This window comes from Fusarium proliferatum (assembly GCF_900067095.1).
Source record: "Fusarium proliferatum ET1 genome assembly, contig: FPRO_scaffold003, whole genome shotgun sequence".
NCBI lineage: Eukaryota > Fungi > Ascomycota > Sordariomycetes > Hypocreales > Nectriaceae > Fusarium > Fusarium proliferatum.
In genome coordinates this window covers 359263-378391 of record NW_022194792.1, presented here as the reverse complement: position 1 = coordinate 378391, position 19129 = coordinate 359263, and the positions used below count along the sequence as shown (strand labels likewise).

The following is a 19129-nucleotide window of genomic DNA, read 5'->3' as shown; positions in this document are numbered from 1 at the left end:
CAAGGGGATGGATACTGCATTTTCTTAGCTGCAGCGTTATCAGACTTTTTCTCAGCGCGTAGTACCAGAGGCGAATTTCGCTTGGCAGATGTGAACGGGGATGCGTTTTGTAGTGTTTGTTTCTGATTTTAGTGATTGTTAGCGCCTGCGACAGTGCGCACCTAAAGCCGACGCTAAACCGGAGATTTTCGCCTTGTGAATCAATATTTGCTTCGCTCTATGAACTATATGCCCGTTCACATATACTGTACACTTGAGTGGCTTGATGACCCGAGCGTCATTACCGCGTGGCTTATGATAGTGAGATTTCTCCGTTTATCGCATATTATACTATTGGGCTATTCATCCGCTCCCTGATGCACGCCGTCAGCATTTTCAGGGACCCAGTAAGACGGCCGATGCGACGCTCTGCACGAGCGTATCTGGAACCCCATCCGATGCTGACCCCGAGATCGAGAGGGACATGTTTGAAAAGTGATAGATAACGATTTCAATCTCTAGAGTAAGAATTTAGACCCAAACAATCCCCCGTTCAATGTAAGATTATAGGCCCAACGCAAAGCAAGTAAAAGATAGCAGTATAGACATTATTCCGTAGATTATGACCAACACAACACAACACGTGGCGATGCAACCACTCAGCATGCTCCCTCCTGCCACATCCTAACCGACTTGACAACCATACCGCGATCCTTGACGGGTCCCCAGGTCGGCAGCCAAGTATCGTTGGCCTTCCAAAAGTCACGCATAGGGGTCTCGCTGCTATCAGCCCAGGGCTTATCGCCGATTGCATCTCTGCAGTGGGTTAGCTTTTTTCCCCGCACGTAAACGAGAGATCGAGAGCGAGATCAAAAAGTGGTTCTCGGTGTAGGGCAAATGGTGAGACTTACGGGAACCAGCCGTTGGTACCGCCGACTGCGACGTTGAGGATGAGATAGAAGGACTCGTCGAAAGGAGTGTTTTTGCGACCGGTGCTGCTCCATGGGTCAACGGGGATGGAGCCGTTGATGGACTCGCCGGCGAATTCGCCGTAGGTCCAGAGATTCTTGTTCTTGGTGAAGTCAAAGAACTGCACTTGCTATGAAGAGTCAGTGCCATTAATCTGCTGAGGTTTATGAGGGGACTTACTCTCAAACGACCATCAAGCCAGGTAAAGAGATACTTCTCACTCCACTCAAGACCATAGACGTGAAAGTCATCAGAGTAAATGACCCTCTTGCCTCCCCATTCACCATACGCTCTCCTCCAGCGATCATTCTCCGTAGCAGTCCCCCAATGCAGCGCCGACGACACAAGATTATTCCCCATGGGATACTTCCTCGCGTCATTGCCTCTGCTCTCCGCAATGTCAATCTCACCCGACTTGGGCCACTCACCGTAGACATCATCCTGCGGCATCATCCAAATGGCAGGCCACATCCAATCGCCCTTTGGCATTCTCGCCGTGACTTCAACGCGCCCATACTTGATCGTCTTTTTACCCTTTGTGTTAAGACGAGCAGAGCGCACGGGGTTGATGATTTGACCCAAGGTGGCGTTGCTGCGTGCTGCGCAGGGCCAGCGGTCGTTGGACTTCTTGATGTCTTTGGCGGTGCATTTTCCCCATGTTTTGCTGTTGGTGGTCATGTTGACGGTGAAGCCGTTGAGGAGCTGGTCGCGCGTTATGTCTGTGCTTTCGAGCGTCATTGTTGGGACGATGTGAAGGCCTTGAGCGTCGACGTAAGAGTTTGCTTCATCGTCGGTGGTCCAGTCAAAGGCGCCGTTTCTAAAAGTGTTAGTAGGTGATTGAGTAAATGGTGAGGAGACATACCCGAAGCCGTTCATTTGAACTTCGTGATTCCAGTTGTTGAGGTTCTGAAAGGTGTCGTCCATGACGAGGCAGTACTGCATTTGTTAGTGGTGATCGCCTCACTAAACGGATCGTCTCAGTGAATCGGGCACTCACTTCATGATTGGGGACGCCGGTGGTCTCTTTCCAGCAGAGATACCCACCAATTCCTGGAAAGCACGTTAATAATCGAAGGCCTGTTACAATGAAATGACTTACCAAGACCGATGAAAATGCATGTGTAGAAAATGGTGCTGTCCCAATTCCACTGCTTCTTCTTGTCCTCTAACCAAGGCTTCTCAAACTCGCCCTGAAGACGACTGCTCTTGAAGCGCCGCCGGGGTCCAGTAACTAAAAGCTGTTAATCTCAACACAACAATAACCATAAAGTGCACTCACTCTCATAAGAAGATGCATTTCGCTGCGTCAACCGTCGCGAAGCAACAGATTCCGCAATGGGCGTCGCAGCAATGGGCGTCGCAAACGGATTCTCAGTAGACTCAGCTCCAGGCGTCGCAAAGGGATTGACCCGCTGAGACGAGGAGTCCTCAGCGGTCGTAGCAGTCCTCGAGCCTTCCATTACAGCGTGTCAAAAAGTGGAGCACGCCAATGTTTGGAAAGGGAAAAGGGACCAGGGAAGTACGAGAGGTGATTCAATTGTTCAGTTAAATGAGCCTCATGAAACTTTTATTTTCTCTTTGTCATTATCCCGACTCTGATACAGCTGAGACAAAGTCTCTGTGTCTGTGTCTGTTTACTACGTACAATACGAGTACCAAGACGAAGCGATGCAGGGATCGTTACATCTGGGTCTGGAACAAACAGTAAGCTCATTTCTTCTGGGGTGATTATGCATCTCGTCCTGATACCAGCCGCGCTGAAATGCACGTACAGCGTGGCAATCATGAGCAAGAGATACAAACAAAAATCTGTTGAGGCATAACGGCATCGCCAAAGGTTCTCACGCCTTCGAGACTAGACTAGCACGTTGATATCTCTCCGAGAGGCTTGCCACGCTAGGAGATAACATTGTGTCATGCCAAAACGCCACATTTTGCGAGTAGCAGTCATGATTCGTAGACTTTTTAATAAGGCTCTGCGGGCCGCAAGCCTCAACGGTCAGACTAACAAGAACCTTCCGCAACGGTCTAAGTGGTCTGTTTGCGAAGGCAGGTTTTTTTTTGGCATGCAATGCTACCCCTAGAATATGCCGCTAGACATGAATAGGGAAGCTAGATCGTCTGCCCCTAGAACACATCCATGGAAGCCAAACGTTAAAACCCTGGCACCCCTGGTCAAGATTTACAGGGGACGGGACGTTATCAAGATTTTTTCCCTCTTCCTTCGAGATTAACCGCCCTCCTTCGCTAACGGGCCACGGCCCGCGGATAACGCTATTCCCTAAACACATCACCCTCTCTCTCTGTTGCTATCTCGCCCTGAAACGTGCCTTTGCTTACACGTTACAATCTCCAAGAGTTGATCGCTTCTTCCCATTGGGTCCTCGTCTTGGCGATATCAGGATGCCTAACCTTATATTCTAATATTAGACTTAATTTTTGACTTGTTCTGTCGTGGGTGGGCGCCGGAGAAAAAATCGCAGGCTAGTTTAATTAGACGCCGCACTGATACATGACGCTTCTGCGACCTTGCTCGTAAAAGCATCTGGATATTATCCACTCTCCCTGTTCCCCCGTCCACCGAATGGTCTGTGAAATCGAGGCCACGGCCTTTCCATAATCACAAACGCCATGGCCCTGTCGTCAGCTTCACTCTGTAACATAAAGTTTGTTTCTTATCACGGTGGCGGGTACTGCATCCTCTTCCCTCGGTCGCGATGACTTGGCATCAGCTCGCTAGAGGTGATTCAAACGGAGTCTTCTCGGACCCGGGAAGGGGGCTGGGCTTAGATTCTGCAGCAACGGAGCAAGGTGCATGTGCGGTTTGTGTTACGTGCTGGCAATCAAGAATGCATGGTCCCAACAAACGTGCTTCGAAAGATACGAGGACAATGGGCCAGCTGAAAAACAAAAAAACCAATATTGTGGTTTGCAGTTGCAGTTGCAGTTGCAGTTCTTGACCCGGTCAGAGATATTGTCTGACGCTTACACGAGATTCGAGACTCGAGACTTACAGTAAGAGTTTCATCTAGATCGCCGGATAAGCCGTGTGTAGGAAGTATTCATAACTTAGTTTTCCCACGGCTAATTCTCTCTGCCTCTGCCTCCTCTCACCTTGGGCAACAAACATCCCTCTTCTTCTACCACTCCCCTCCCCACCCTCTTCCCCTGTAGAAGCAGAGAAGATCTTCACCTTCGCTTTTCCCTTCACTCTCGTTTTTTGCTCTGTTCCGTGAGAGAGAGACTCCCACGTGAACCATGACTTCCGAAAAGTCACCAATGGCTTCGGAAAAGTCTGCCTCTCGCTTCATAGAGTCTGGTGTTCTCCAACCGCCGAGCCCTACGACTGACGCTGCTACGCTCAAGAGGCTTGAGGCTGGTGATCATGGCGCGGTCAAGACGTCGGAGTATCCTACGAGGAAGAGTCCCCCGTCGAGATCCGCTCACAGCTCATACTCGGGTACGCCTGCTGCAATGCAGATTCCCGATGCCGCGGCTACGGATCTGCCTGTTGTAAGTCTTGCTGTCCATTTGAGTGGATTTGTTTCATATCGTCGGCATCAATTTTCATCCCTTGCATACCGATCCTACTTATCCCGATTCATTCATGTCGTGGCACGGTACTACCAGCCAACATCTCGCAGCCTGCAATGCATCATCGTTGTCACAAATTCTAACACAATTAGGTCGCGAGGTATATCGCCCGTCGCGCAACCCTTCTAGGATGGTTTGATGAGCCTGCTGCTGCTGCCATCACAAGCGGCTGGTCGTCAACATGCATTGCCCTCAAGAAGCCAGACGGCACATACATCTACAACCCAGATGACCCAAGCCCAGACTTGGCCGCTGCTGTCAATCGCCTCAATGAGAGTGCCATTGTGTCGATGGCCTCTGAGGTCACAAACTCAGTGCTTGACAGCATTAAGCCTGGGCAAGCGAGTCTGGTGAATGAAGACACTGGAGCTCGCATCCCCATTATTTCCAGTCTTGCCGATGTTCATGAGACACTTGTGCATTTGACAAGTTCGTGCATTGTCGTCCAAGAACGATGTGTCCTTATCTGGGCTCATGAGGCGAGGACTGTTCTCACAGTGGCGCACAATGTTGAGAAGCAGATGCTGGGTTTCGTAAATATGCCATTCCCCATCCATGATTTCTTATCTAATATTTGTCGCAGATCGTTGGCCCCAACATGCCCCGCGGTCTTCACGCCCAAACAGAAGAGCAATCCGTCAACGGTATGCCAACGCCTGTTCGTGGTGCCATTGATGAGAGAAACGAGGTTTACCAAGCCGCCATCAAGGTTGAGGAGGGCAGTGACGGAGACGAAGACGTTGAGGGCCAGGAGCTCAAGCGTCCGACTCTCATTGTTCACTCGTTCCGAATAGGCATTGTAATCATGCTGGTGATTCTCACGCAGAGCGTGGGTGTTTCAAGAGTGAGTTGTAGCCATGTGATGAATGATGAGTGAGGACTGACAGTGAGTAGTTGATCCGACAATGGTCTTGGGATGGTGATTTTACGCGCTTTGCCCTGGTTGCCGTCATTCCGCCTCTGTGCGTTTTGTCATTGGTAAGACTAGCAGCCTGAATTAGGAATGAATGCGTTGCTAACCAAGTTAGTTCTTCTTCATCGTGGTCGTCAGTAGTGTCTTCCAACTACTTCTGCCTGCTGGAATCTGTTTGAGGAACTCAAAATTCCATTCTGGTAAGTCCTTCACTCACGCGACATACACCAAGTCTGACAATGTGCAACAGCTATCAAGCCCAACCCCAAACGTTACAGAGATTACCAACTTCCTCACATCACCGTTCAGATGCCTGTCTATAAGGAAGGTCTCCGAGGGTAAGGTCAATATCCTCCAAACTGATCACATCATTCTGACTTACCTCCCAGTGTCATCGTCCCAACAATGGTCTCCGTAATGGCAGCAATCCAACACTACGAAAACCAAGGCGGCACCGCCTCAGTCTACATCAACGACGACGGCATGCAATGCATCCAACCCGAGCTCGCCGCCGCCCGCAAGCAATACTACCGCGAAAACGGCATCGGCTACTGCGCCCGCCTGCCCAACAAGAAATCCCCCAAGTCCAAGTCCTTCCTCTCCTGGTTCAAGCGCTCACCCCCCGTCGACCCTGAAGTAGACAACCAGGACGAGTCAGAAGTTAGTCCTCAAGGACGCGCCAACGAACTCGGTTTCGTGCGCAAGGGCAAATTCAAAAAGGCTAGTAACATGAACTACTGCCTTGCTTTCTCGAATAGAGTCGAGGATGAGATGTTGAGGCTTACCGAGTTGGAGTGTGAGAGTAGAGGGTGTGCGTATGAGGATTTGAGTGCGGAGGATGATGACCGGTTGTATGATCAGGCGCTGCAGAACATGGTTGATGCTGATGAGGGTAAGACGTGGGCGGAGGGGAATATCCGCATGGGTGAGATCATCCTCCTGATTGACTGCGATACGCGTGTTCCCATCGATTGTCTCCTCTACGGCGCTCTTGAGATGTATGAATCTCCCGAAGTCGCTATTCTCCAGCACGGCTCAGGCGTCATGCAAGTTGCGCACAACATCTTTGAGAACGGTATCACATACTTCACCGACATTGTCTACACAGCCATCAAGTATGGTGTCGGCACTGGTGATGTCGCGCCGTTTGTTGGTCATAATGCGTTCTTGAGATGGAAGGCTATTCAGAGCGTTGCGTTTGTCGATCCATCGGACAAGGTTACCAAGTGGTGGTCTGACTCGCATGTCTCTGAGGATTTCGATATCAGTTTGAGAGTGCAGATGGCCGGTATGGTATGTCGGTTGGCGACGTATCATAACGGTGGCTTCCAGGAGGGCGTGTCGTTGACGGTTTATGATGAGTTGAATAGATGGGAGAAGTATGCTTATGGATGCAACGAGCTTGTCTTCCATCCTTTGTAAGTCTGACAAGTAGTCTCATTGGTTACTGATCTTTACTGACTCTTTTCGCAGTTACAAGTGGCCATACAAGGGTCCCGTTACTCGACTCTTCCTCCGTTTTCTCTGGAGCAACATGCCAGTTACTAGCAAGGTTTCCATTCTGGCCTACATCTTCACCTGTAAGTACCCATAACAATTCCAGCTTAGTGCCGGACTAACAGCCCCAGACTACGCCATCGCAGCTGGTATGCTTCTCACTCTCGTCAACTACGTCCTCGTCGGTCTCTTCTTCCAAGACCTGGACCAATTCTATACTCCATCATGGGGTATCTGGGTCTCCCTCCTCGTCGTCTTCAACGGCGTCGCCTCCATCGCCACCAGCATGACTCGCCACCGTCTCAAGGAAAAGTCCTTCTGGGTCGCAATCCTCGAAGCTTGCAAGTGGCTTCCCTTTCTCCTTCTCTTCTTTGGTGGCATCAGTATCAACTGCGCAAAGGCTCTTCTCTGCCACGCCTTCTCCGTCAACATTGAATGGGCGTCGACGTCAAAGGAGCTGGGCCCTACTGGTATCTACATCGGTCTGAACAAGATGATGCACAGATTCAAGTGGACTTTCCTCATCTGTATTGTTATTGCAGCTGGTATGATGTACATGGCTTTTGGTGCGCCTTGGGGTTGGACTATCGCTCCTGGAAAGTTCTCTGCCGGTACATATGCTATTGTGCCTTTGGCTGTACAGGTTTCCTGCGCGTTTGCTCTGCCGCTCTTCCTCGGCTTGACTTAATTGAGATATATGAATGGAAGGATGGATGGGTTACGGTAACGACTTTAGATATACGAACTAGTTAGCTTAATAGATTTGTCGTCAAACATGTCGACTAGGTAATGCAGATTCTATCCCGGCGATCAATTACACAAGTAAGAGGTGCCCATGTCTCGAGCACTCCCAAGTCCTCTGGAGACGGCGTATTCTCGAATGGTTGAGTCGCGATAGTGTCATCGTGATGCATCAATGAGAAGCGTAATTGGTTTAGTGGTAAAATTCTCCGTTGCCATTCGAGTAACGTCGGGGAGCCCAGGGTTCGATTCCCTGATTACGCATTGATAACGACTTCTGATTCGGATTCTTTTTTGTCCCTGCTTCTTTTTGCTCTGCCGTCGATTTAGAGTGTTGCTGGCGATTGTTGTGCAACAGTATGTTGTGGCTGGTATCCTCCATTTTGGCAGTCTTGTTTACCCACTAACGCTCTATCTGAAATGAATAACAATATGAGGAAATGATACATATAGCTCAGATTATATTATTTTCTACTGCCTCATTTCAATAACCCGTGCCGTTTTGCCCTTCAGTATCTTCTTACAGTCTATCCACGGCCTCTTATAAAGCAGCACGATGGCACGGATTAGGTAAGACTATTAGTGCTTATGCAAATTCTGCATCACCTGTAAGTATTATAATTACTCAGTAGTCAGATCATGAACAAAGTGATAATGACAGAGTATTAGCTTCATTACAACACCTTTTACTAATTTGAAAAGTCGAAAGATTATGTGGCAACGGAATCGCCTACGTCCGAGTAGTAGACATCCTCATCACATATATTGGACATACAAGTCTGACCTCTTCAGTCGGGGCACCCTCCACACCGACGTTTTATATACGCATTTTCCCCTGCCTTTCGCAGGTCAACAGGTGGTCTCATCCTAATGGCCTTGAGGATAAGCCCTTCTCCATTTTTGTCTTGTTATGGATGCAGGCGGGATTGAGATCAATTAGGTACTCTAGGCACTCTAGGCACTCCTATCTCCTTCAAGTTGAAATCTAAGACACGGAACACTTTTTTCTTGGTATGCCTCCTCAACACCCCTTTATATCTAAAGGCTTGATCGCTTCCTCTCAGTCGCCCGGCCTAGCGAGCGTCCACACAATTACATCATGACGGTAATCTCACAAATCCACTCTGGCTTTCCAGCAAAAGGGGCTCAGTTGTTCTTCATCTACAATCATTATAGTACAGTAAAAGACTACTCGGTTGAGTTAAAGATTGGTCTTTGTGCTATTCCTCATTGCGGCAGGAAATGAGAACACTCGTTGCCAAAGCTTACTCGATTTCTAGTCCATTAGCTATTACGACTGAATGTTGGCTGTCGTACTCGGGACCTCATTCTATCTCTGTCAAGTTTATTCCGGGCTGTTTCATTCAGTCCAATCTGTTCTTTTGATGATCTCTTTATAGTGCTAAAACATAGGTATCATTGCCTACTCTAGCATAAAAGACTGTATTACTGTCTCTAGCCTCATATCATATAAGTGTAACATACTCAAGTCAGTAATATAAAGGTCCAAGGGGCTTGAGGCCTGAGGAATTGAAGTCTTACACAGTATCTTCCAGGTTGATCCAACCAAAGCAAGCCACTCGCGACAACCCAGTTCTGGCATCGGTATGTACTCTCACTGGTGCTTACTTATCTGATTCCTCATTTTTGTACGGTACAACACTACAACAACATTGGCATTCAAGATCACTAATCTAACTACCAGCTTGCCAAGAATACAGTCTTAATAATTGAAGCCTATTGTGAGAGTATTACTTATGTTGATCCTGCCCTGAGGAAAATGTCTTTCGGCTCCGCACTACCCGAAATAGCCGACTTGATCACGAGCACGACTGTTGCGGGCCAATTCATGATCCCGACCGCTTTTTCGGGATCTCGATTTCTGTCAAGTGTTGTCGACATTCATAGTTTGCTGCTGGCGAATTTTGAACACGACCTGAGTTCGTCAGGCACCTGCAGATCATCGAGTCCCAATTCCTTTCCTGGATTCGTTACAAAGGATCGAGAGGGTCATGTAGTAGGTTTTGCAGAAAGGCAAAGAAAGAAATTAGGCTATAATCGTGCTTTTATGGCCTGTGGCATGTCCCTTGTGCCCGAGATCTACATTATTCGTCTAGGCTAACCCTTTTGATTCAAGATCACTACCGACGCCGCAAGATAAGATGTATTCAGTCAGTCTCGAATGGAAGCTATTGATGTGTCAGTTGTATTCGCCTGTGGGGGGAATGTAAATTTTCTGCTGTGTGTCAACCGCGTGCCAGTTGGTCGAAAGTCAAACCATCGGCGACGACACCCAGAGTTTCTCATCATAAGAGACGACGAGAATCGAAAACGGCTCTTCGACCACCACGGGAATCGTGAACGTCATAAATCCACGTACGAATGGTGCTTAAGTATCTGAGAGCGGCACGTACCTCGATCGCTCATATGTACATGTGATCACGACCAGCGACACGGGCCCGTGTCTCACTGCGGATTTTGGCGTCGTACTCTCAAAGCCGCGAAGGTTACTGTAACTCGGCAACCAAATGAGTCTCTCTACTGGAACATCAAGAAATCTCTTCTCTCGCATAGACCATTACAAACGCCGACTAAAAGGGAAGGCTTTTTATTAAGCAAGGCTCTATCTCTAAAGACCCTAAACCGACACTACTCTACCTAGCAGTACCACCTCAAATGTCGAATTCGCAGACCACCATGCTCATTCTTAATTCTCAATGCCTTCCTGACACCAGATCCGCGAGTGGCTGACTGAATCACCTAGCATCCGAGTGGGAAGTGGGCCCGCATGGTGGAATTTATTCGTATGGAGGGATGGCTAGACACCCCTGTCATGAGCGGTGAGGAACAGACACAGGACAATCGTAAAGTTAATATTCTTCACTGGAAAGGTCGACACAGAAATCAGAGACAATGGCGGACGGAAGTTGCTGTCACTGGCCGTAGAGAACGTGGACGACGTAATCCCGTGCCGTGCCGTCCTGTGCCGTCCTGTGCCGTGTTTGCTGATGTCTTGGTATGCCTTCATTGATCTACTGATCCTGTATGATTGCCCAATCACACACGGCCACATGATAGACTCTATGTGTCTTGTCACGAAAGCTCGATAGAGCACACACCAACAAGACAGAGGAGAGACTGTCTTGACCCTCAACATAGGTCACTAAGCGAGTTATCGGTACGCCATGACGAACAACAGTAGCCGTAGTCATGTTTGCGTGCTACTTGCTACTAACAATGCTTTTGGTTGACAGAGAAAGGGTGAGACCCGGTAAGTAATACTTTGTGTATATATTTATGCAGGAATGCCCTTTTTACATCGTACATCGCTCTTAAACTTCTTTTTCTACGCAAGCACATCCTTTGATCAGAAAAATACTTGCCTACTCATCATTGGTCAGAGACTTGAGAACTCAGCAATTATATTAAACATGAACGGTCAGTTCAATCGTCACCCATCACGTAGTTGGAGGACGGAAAACTAAACTGTTAACTTTCTAGACCATAATATTGGTATTGTCGGTGCAGGCCTGGCTGGGTTGTATTCCGCACTTCTCCTACAGGAAAAAGGGTACACCGTGAAAATCTTTGAAGCCGCTGATCGAGTGGGTGGCCGTGTTCAAACGCATCACTTCACGACGGATGAAAACCAGTATTATGAGGCGGGCGCAATGCGAATTCCCGTTACAAAACTACAGGACACTATCTTTTCACTTATTAGATATGTCAACAGTCATGAAAGACTTCCGCAAACAATGGCCATCCGATTGATTGACTATATTTGTCATCACGAAGGAAATTATTCACATTTTGGATCTACAATATCTCGAATTCCGGTGACAGATGTCACGCCCGCTAGCGCAGGTTGGATAGATGTCCCTGAGCCGTATCAAAATAGGAGTGCCGGAGATCTACTGAACAGCGCACTTGAGGAACTGACTCAAGGCCTTAACAACGACTTCAATGACAGAATTGAATGGATTGTCAAGAACTACGACCAATGTACCCTTCGGTGCTATCTGATAGAGCACAAGAATTGGTCGCCTTCTGTTGTCTCCTTTCTTGAAGCAACGCTCTTTTACCCTAATGCATTTTCTTGCAGTATCATCGATGCATGCATAAAGAATTTGCATTTTAGCTCAAAAGACTGGAAAACGATAGACCAAGGAATGAGCCGCTTGACTGATGCGATGGCTTATCTAGTTGGCCACGAGAATATCACTCTTGGGGCTAATGTAACGGAGCTTATCAACACTGGCAACCAAAGAGTTGCCGTTAAAGCTAAATGTTCTGATAGGGTTATCAGCGCGGAGTTTGATCGGGTCATACTGGCTATACCACCACCTGCGTTGAGATCGATAACCAATAGGCCACGCTGGTCAACCAGGAAAGAGCTGGCCATACGTTCACTAATTATGGAACCAGCATACAAAGTTGGACTGCGCTTCAAAACTAGATTTTGGGAGCAATTGTCGTCCGGAGGTAGCATGGGTGGACAAAGTGAAACTGACCTTCCTATCAGATTACTTATGTATCCATCGTATGGTATGGGGACCAGCGGACCAGGCGTGTTGATAATTTACCCGTGGTCAGTGAGAAGACTTCCAGTGCAAGATTAGCTGCAACTCAAGACTGATTCTCAACTTATTAGGTTTACGGATGGCCAAAGCTGGATCCCCCTTACGGTGGAGCAGCGTCAGGGGCTTGCTCTGGATTTTATTGCAGAGTTATATCAGGACCAATGTGATCAGTATGGTAATAAGATTGATGTTCATGAGCAATTCATCGAGGCATCAGAAGTTATATGGTCTGAGTCAACAGGAAGTGGACTGACAGCGCCTCAACCTGGGCACCTATCCACTCACCTGGAATGGGCGAGGAATGCTGAGAATAACATTTTCTTTGCCGGTGGCCATCTGTCTTATCACTATGACTGGATTCTGGGTGCTGCGCTTTCGGCAGTACAGGTAGTCAAGGACATACTACAAGCAGATGTACAACCCTTGAGTGATGTGTCCATGGAAAAGGAATCAAGGTCATAGGGTTACAGGTGGGAGAGCACTCTTAATGAAGGGTTCGTTGCTTCCGCAATTGTTCGTAGTGTCACTTGCTTATAGCAAGACAGTCTCCTATGCACAACGACGCGTTTTCATCACTTCTTCTTCGTCATTGAAAACGACTTTCAATTTGATTTCAATTTTCGACATTGTTTCTTTTTGCTTTGATGTCCATTTGCACTGATGCGAGGTATGTTTGTTGCAGTTGAGAGTTGTGGCTAAGAGCTTGAACTAGCACAGATAATTGAGTGCTGGCAAAGTAGAAGAGTGGGGCTGCAGATCTGTCCAAGTCCAATGCAGAGGTCTCACACGTCATGGCTTACATGGTCAAGTAATTCCTTGCTCAGCCTGTGCCAGAAATTGGTCGTAGACTCAAGGTGATGTAGTGGGCATTTTACCACTCCCGCGTCTCTTTGTTAGAAATTGTACTGATATTCCTTATCAAGCGAGATCTATTAGAGGATATTGTCTCCGCTATAAGCTATTCCTGGGCCTTGGTGCTTTCTTCCTCATCTAGCTTCTTCTTAGTTGCTTTAGCTTCATCTCTCTTATGCTTCTTCTCTTTAATCTTTCTTGCAAGGGCATACGCTGGTTCTGAGGCGACATAACAGGGAAAAAGACACGGATCGCCAATCGCAGCCTCCCCCTCTCCCGTCGCGTCGTTCATCCTGGGGTCTTTACTGGTGAAGGGCAAGGGGTGCGGCCGAAAATTAGACATTGTTACAAATTTTGTAAATAGATGTGCTAAAAGACAGTCAGATCTTGTTGTCATGGGTAGATGAAACAGAAAGAGTTCCTATACTGACTTGAACGTATTGTCGCACAGTCGCTAACTTTCGAATGGCTCAAAACTCAACAGATTTAGCAATAAGCTTATCGTGTATGATGCCGCAGAAGGATTAAAAGAATCAGAATCAGATCCAGGCACTGTCAGCTATTTATATTGCTAGCTTACGCTTTGCGTGTTTGCGTTGTACGTCATTCCGCATGCTGATAGTGAGTGATGGCGTTTTACCCAGCCAGTAAAAACATTTTGGCCCCCAATTTCCCAATTGCCAAACCCAACTGGGATGGCAGGGCCTGCTACCTTAATTCCTACAGATTGGACTGATAAGCATAATCAGGGAATCAGTAGGAGAAGCGAACGGAACCATTACATATGGGCTGTGAACAAATCGATAATAGTTCCAGCCTTGAATTGACTATAAACGCGGATGCAGCGCCCTTATTCGCCCTCCGTAATAGGGGGCATCAGTTCGATTTATCTGAAACGTTTAATATGTCTTGTTTGAGCTTGAAAGATTTTGACATATTATCCCTGATAGACTTTGACGAGCCTGGGGAATTTACGTCACAACAAATACCAGATTTAGGCCAATAATTACTGCTTTCCATGTTGTTTCTGACGACAGCCTCGACTATTTTCCAAAGCCATGCAGCATGGTGACAAGTCAACGGCCATTTCCTTTGGGTGAATGAAGCTCGAACACGTTCTATATAAAATATTACTCTGAATGGATATCAATAATAGGTATCGCCCAGTTTCAGTTGGCCCATAAGGGCGCTTTCCGCTGTGTCGAGCTCTGGCTTGGTGTCAAATCTCGAGATTACTTCATCGTCGTCAGCCCATGTCAAAAACCAGAGGGCCACCCCAAGACCAGCGTAAACTTAAAAGTTAACCTTAAATACACGGAAGACTAGAGCACCAGTGTCATACTCATCAACTTCCCTCTGCAAAAAACCATCGCCGAGAGTTTTGCCCAATATGGGACTTTTACAACGCTGGCCTTAGTACCATCCTTGGAACTGCTGTTATTTCTGCATTTCTCGATACGTTGTGTCCTATAACATATGGCCCCTGCCAAATCGGAAGCTTTGAGTTTCGGAGCGCGAAGTAAGCTCTCACGATAGATCCGAAGGCCATGGCGGGGGTTAGCTGTGAGGTCTACCACTGTGTCCAGTAAGGCCTTTGTGGAGCACACAACCCTTCTGATGGTCCATCTCGGAGGGTGGAGGAGCCATCAGCCGCCTGTTTTAGCGACCCCGTGTTCTCTTGACTCAATGTCGAGTGGAGAACTGTCGCATATTACGATCCCGGGGCCCCAACTGGAGGGATGAGTAAAACGTCGATGTGTGGTTTCAGTCTATCGAGTCCCCCGTGGAACTTTGGTATTCTGAAGACTCAGAAGTTTATAGAAGACATCCTAACGGCCAAACCACAAGTTACTGTCAAGGATGTGCAGGTCAGTGTAACCACCAACTCTAATTCCATGCCAAACAAGCCCAACGGTAAAGAGTTTGGCGTTTTCTCCATAGTAAAATTCATTTCCATTCATTCTCGGAGCTCGTTCATTGACGCTCTAAGCGTATCACCACCACAAAACTCAGCTTATGCTCCTTGTTCCCTGCGAGCCTGGTTCTTCCAGCACCATCATACATGCCAAAGTTAACTAAACTGATTTCACGTAGGCGCCACAGACATCCTGACCCTCAAGAACAGGTTTTCAGCGTTTATAACAGCATATGTGGTCACAGTACTGGTGCCATTATGCAAGACGGTGTGTTTTCGTCACTACTTCTTCACCCATGATTGAGTCTACAAATAGAGGTGGACACACTTTATGCAAGTCTCTGACCACAATAATGCTACCGTATCATTCAAAAACAACTAACAGGTCATCGGAGCAATGGCGACGCCGTAAACTTGCTGCAAAGCCTTGAGTGTGGTCAAGAGACGTGTCGAGGCCCCCTATGTGACGAGACATGCAGCCAACAGCAGCCAGCACTCGCTTGTCTTTTCCTAATATCGAATAGCTTCATGCCTGGCTTACCTTACACCTTCCCTTATGGGGTAAATGCTTCTGCTGTTGGGTTGCTGTGCGTTGTAGTGGCTTCCACCAAGTGTCATACCACCATCACGTCCAAGCAGACGGTGGACTACCTGTTTTGGGTACCAGATCGTCGAAAGTCTTCCTGGGAATTTCCCAAGGCAATTTACCTTATCGTTATGTTTGTGTTGCCTTTTGCGACCCATTTCTGCCCTTTCGCGCTCTGTTCAGCGTTTTCTCACAGCTTCTCCACGTCTTGAAACCGCACTATGTCGCAAATACCATCAAGCTATCAGTGCCAGTGCAAGTCCTGCTCCACTAGTACATATCATACTCGCTCAGTGTCAAAGGCTTGCACAAACCAAATATCGGCTCGGGAGCAGCACTCTGGAGTGCCAGGCTCAACGCAGCTGGGGCCACGGCAATCATCACATCCAACCAGTGGCAGAAAGGGGCATCTGGTGTCGAGACTCATGCAATCTATAATTCGTTATTGGGGCTTAATGATGCTGGACCCGGAGGTACTCAAAAGCCAAAGCCAGCCGGACGATATACCATCCAGTCCTGCTACTACTCTCAGCAATGACAACACGAGCGATGGGGGGTCTACCACCAGTTTGTCCAAATATGATAGATCCTCGGATATTGAAGAAGAATCTGTGGATGGCTCAGCAAATCAAGAAGTTTCAATGAACCAGACAGGTCCCGCCTCAAATGAAGGTGCAGATCTAACGAAGTTCACCTTAAAGAGTCTTTTGTTAGGCGAAGAACTCAAGAGGCTCCAAGTCTGGAAAACATCGTTCTCCAACGAGGAGCTGGATATGCTACCGACTATCGACCACGAAGTTGCACAGAGCGTACTAAAATGCTTGACGAGCGTGGCCAGCATACTGATCGAAGGATCAAGTCAGTCTCCCCTCCTTCTAATCCTTAACCGCACGTAGTGTTTGCTGATACACCAGCAGAAGAATGGCGAATCACATCAGAGTCAGACGATCTTGGGACTGAAGGGGTAATTCTAGAGAGCCTACTGGAAGAGATAGAGACAAAAACATCGGAAAACAATGTCGAGAATGAGGCGATGACGGATTGTAGTGGTGTTTCAGAGTCAGATGAGTCTTACTTGACCGTTGGGAATCCAAGCTTAATCAAGGCTCTCAAATATGAGATTGACAGACTTCAATTGCTTTCTCACTCTTTGCGCCTTGGAATGAGAACCAGAGTTATATTTACAAATAGCTGAACACTCGATACACTATATATATAAACCGTTATCAACTAAAACTTCCTTTCGCGTACATGATACTAGGTTCTCAGATATGTATGCAGAACCTGTTTTAGGATTTGTAGTTAATAGTCTCCTGACATTCCATGTCATCCATTTCACCGCGCTTAACCATTTCCCTGAGAGGACTAATAACAGACTGATAAAAGTTTCGCTGGAACGTTTCATAGTCGCTTTGTTCATCACTACTGCTTTCACCATGAGCAATGCAGTAGCGAACTGCCTCCTGGTATTGAACACTTGTCTCAGTTCCCAGACGACTCAACTCTTTATCCAGTTGTTGCTGTATTATCGGCCCTTTGAGCTCCTTCCAAAGCCCAAGCTTCAGAAGAACATGTCCAAGGTGGAACATGAACCTTTTTGGTCTCGCAGATCCGTGGTCAAACATGGTGGCCCGCAGAAATGGCATCTTTTCAGATTCGATGGGATAGAATTTGATGTCCTGCGTACCCCATCCATCACCGAGCCATTCTTGCCAGCCATATCGGATAGTCGCTTCAGCCAGCTTCAAAGCCAGCTTGAAACGGCTGTTTCGAAGGGATCGACTTCTATGGAAGAGAGTGACGTAACGCCGATGTTTCTTTCTCTTGTTCGACAGCAGCCTTCCATGCTCTCCCTCCCGTATAATTTTGGAGAGAGTAAGAGGCTTACAACTTGTCTTTGGCCGCTTATTCTCATCCAAGTAGAATATTTGGTGGCCGCTGTCCTGGTCAACAGCGATACACATGGCCAAACGATCGCTACCTTGTGCAAGACTTCCAGGGCATACCTGAATCCGGCAAAACTCAGTGATGTTTTGTGATGTTTGCGATCGCTCATCTGACGAAGCTGCAGTGACAGATGAGTATCCAGAGTCGCGGCGCCAACGTTGACGAAGCCCATTTATTACTGTCACCAGAGGTGAGGACGGCTCTGAGTAGACAGCATCACCATCGTCCTTGGGGAGTACCAACCTGGAGTGAGCTTCAAACCAGATATAGTCTCCCTTGTTAAAGTTGGACTCTATAGCAACGTGATGACCCGTCACGGCAACGTCATTTGGATTGATGCACAGTGGTTCATACTCTTGAACTGGCACAAGTCCAACGAGAGCTGTATGCCCATGTGCTTGCTCTTGGCCGTTCACTGGGCAGGCTTCGCACAAGGAACGATAGAGCGTTTTTGTAGCCGAGCTTGATACGTAGAGCCTGGTGAAGCTTTTCGTTGATTGCGATGCTGGTTGGAAATTTGACAGCCGGTAGACCAAACTTTCGATAGCCGAAACATCAAATCCAATATTTTCAATGAGCCTGTCGAGGTCCCTGAACATCTTTGAATTTCGAATCTTGCCCTCACTTGACCGACCCTATCGTCCCTCAATTAGCGAAGTACGTGCTACTTGATTAGATCCTTACCCGGCTTCGAGTGGGCCCTCGTGGAAGCGAATTGATAGCATCCTGCAGTTTGTTACATATACTTGCTAGTCTCTGCTTCAGATCTTCCACGCTGCTATCACTCATAGACACTTGAATTTTCCCACTAATGCCCGTAGCTGTAAACCATTGTTGTATCTGAGTTACGTGAAGCTTGATTCTGATCTTCTGATCCCTGGCCTTGTCGCGGAGTTGTTTCACACAAGTTGCCTTCATGTGGGGTGTTCGCTCCAGCAACATTTCGTAATTCTCCATTAAACTGCTATTGGTCTTACTGATTTGATGAAAGTCAGCTTCTGAAATGCCCGGTGGCAATTCTTGCATGGTCTCAGATTCGAAACCCTCATCCTGATCCTCTTCAAGGGCCGGAATCGGTCCGAAGTAGAAATTGTCGTTGATGGCAGATGATGTTGTGGCTGTTAATTGAAGGGGACTGATCTTGAGGGTTCTTATCCTAGCCCTTTGAATTTGTAGACGGTCACCGACAGCGCCGTTTACCTGGATCGAATTGTGGTTTGCTTGGTTTCCAGAAGCACCTTGCGAGATTGTTTGAGAGTCCATTGCAAGATTTAGGAGATATGGCGTAGTGTAGAAATTGGAAAGCGCATGACGGAAACGAAGTCAGGGATACAGGCGATGATTCAATCAGATGATCAGTTGTACAGGTAGGGGGAAAGATAAGGCCGGGACCCCAATAACCCGAGGCTCAGTCTACTGGATGGGACCAAATACGGAAAGGCCAAGCCCCCACTGATATTTTCAATGGTATGCATAAGAGTTCGCAAACCAATATTATAATGCATGTCATCAAATAGTAGCCAACCTGGTTGGCTGGCCGGTGTGACGGGACTGCA

At 47.6% G+C, this 19129-nt stretch overlaps 5 protein-coding genes and 1 non-coding gene across 6 annotated transcripts; 4 read left to right on the top strand and 2 right to left on the bottom strand.

Annotated features, from left to right (window-relative positions):
- Positions 1–638: 638 nt before the first annotated feature.
- Positions 639–2408, bottom strand: FPRO_07069 (uncharacterized protein; the record flags this gene model as incomplete). Its single annotated transcript, XM_031227948.1, has 7 exons — positions 639–795; positions 891–1078; positions 1129–1765; positions 1811–1884; positions 1946–1998; positions 2048–2179; positions 2228–2408. The coding sequence occupies 7 exons, from the start codon at positions 2406–2408 to the stop codon at positions 639–641; spliced, it is 1422 nt and encodes a 473-aa protein (XP_031078333.1).
- Positions 2409–4206: 1798 nt separating this feature from the next.
- FPRO_07070 (uncharacterized protein) lies at positions 4207–7640 on the top strand (the record flags this gene model as incomplete). Its single annotated transcript, XM_031227947.1, has 9 exons — positions 4207–4461; positions 4635–5075; positions 5126–5386; positions 5437–5520; positions 5571–5655; positions 5706–5793; positions 5845–6873; positions 6929–7035; positions 7084–7640. The coding sequence occupies 9 exons, from the start codon at positions 4207–4209 to the stop codon at positions 7638–7640; spliced, it is 2907 nt and encodes a 968-aa protein (XP_031078332.1).
- Positions 7641–7875: 235 nt separating this feature from the next.
- tRNA lies at positions 7876–7957 on the top strand. Its single transcript is given in 2 exon segments — positions 7876–7911; positions 7923–7957. It is a non-coding gene; the product is annotated as a tRNA-Gly (tRNA).
- Positions 7958–10481: 2524 nt separating this feature from the next.
- Positions 10482–12735, top strand: FPRO_07071 (uncharacterized protein; the record flags this gene model as incomplete). Its single annotated transcript, XM_031227946.1, has 6 exons — positions 10482–10709; positions 10853–10871; positions 10893–10964; positions 10997–11131; positions 11195–12281; positions 12345–12735. 6 exons carry the CDS (start codon positions 10482–10484, stop codon positions 12733–12735), a joined length of 1932 nt encoding a protein of 643 aa, XP_031078331.1.
- A 3349-nt stretch (positions 12736–16084) lies between these two features.
- FPRO_07072 (uncharacterized protein) lies at positions 16085–16522 on the top strand (the record flags this gene model as incomplete). The annotated part of the gene is made up of 1 exon (XM_031227945.1): positions 16085–16522. The coding sequence occupies one exon, from the start codon at positions 16085–16087 to the stop codon at positions 16520–16522; it is 438 nt and encodes a 145-aa protein (XP_031078330.1).
- Positions 16523–16915: 393 nt separating this feature from the next.
- On the bottom strand, positions 16916–18836 carry FPRO_07073 (uncharacterized protein; the record flags this gene model as incomplete). Its single annotated transcript, XM_031227944.1, has 2 exons — positions 16916–18208; positions 18258–18836. The coding sequence occupies 2 exons, from the start codon at positions 18834–18836 to the stop codon at positions 16916–16918; spliced, it is 1872 nt and encodes a 623-aa protein (XP_031078329.1).
- Between the last annotated feature and the right edge of the window lie 293 nt (positions 18837–19129).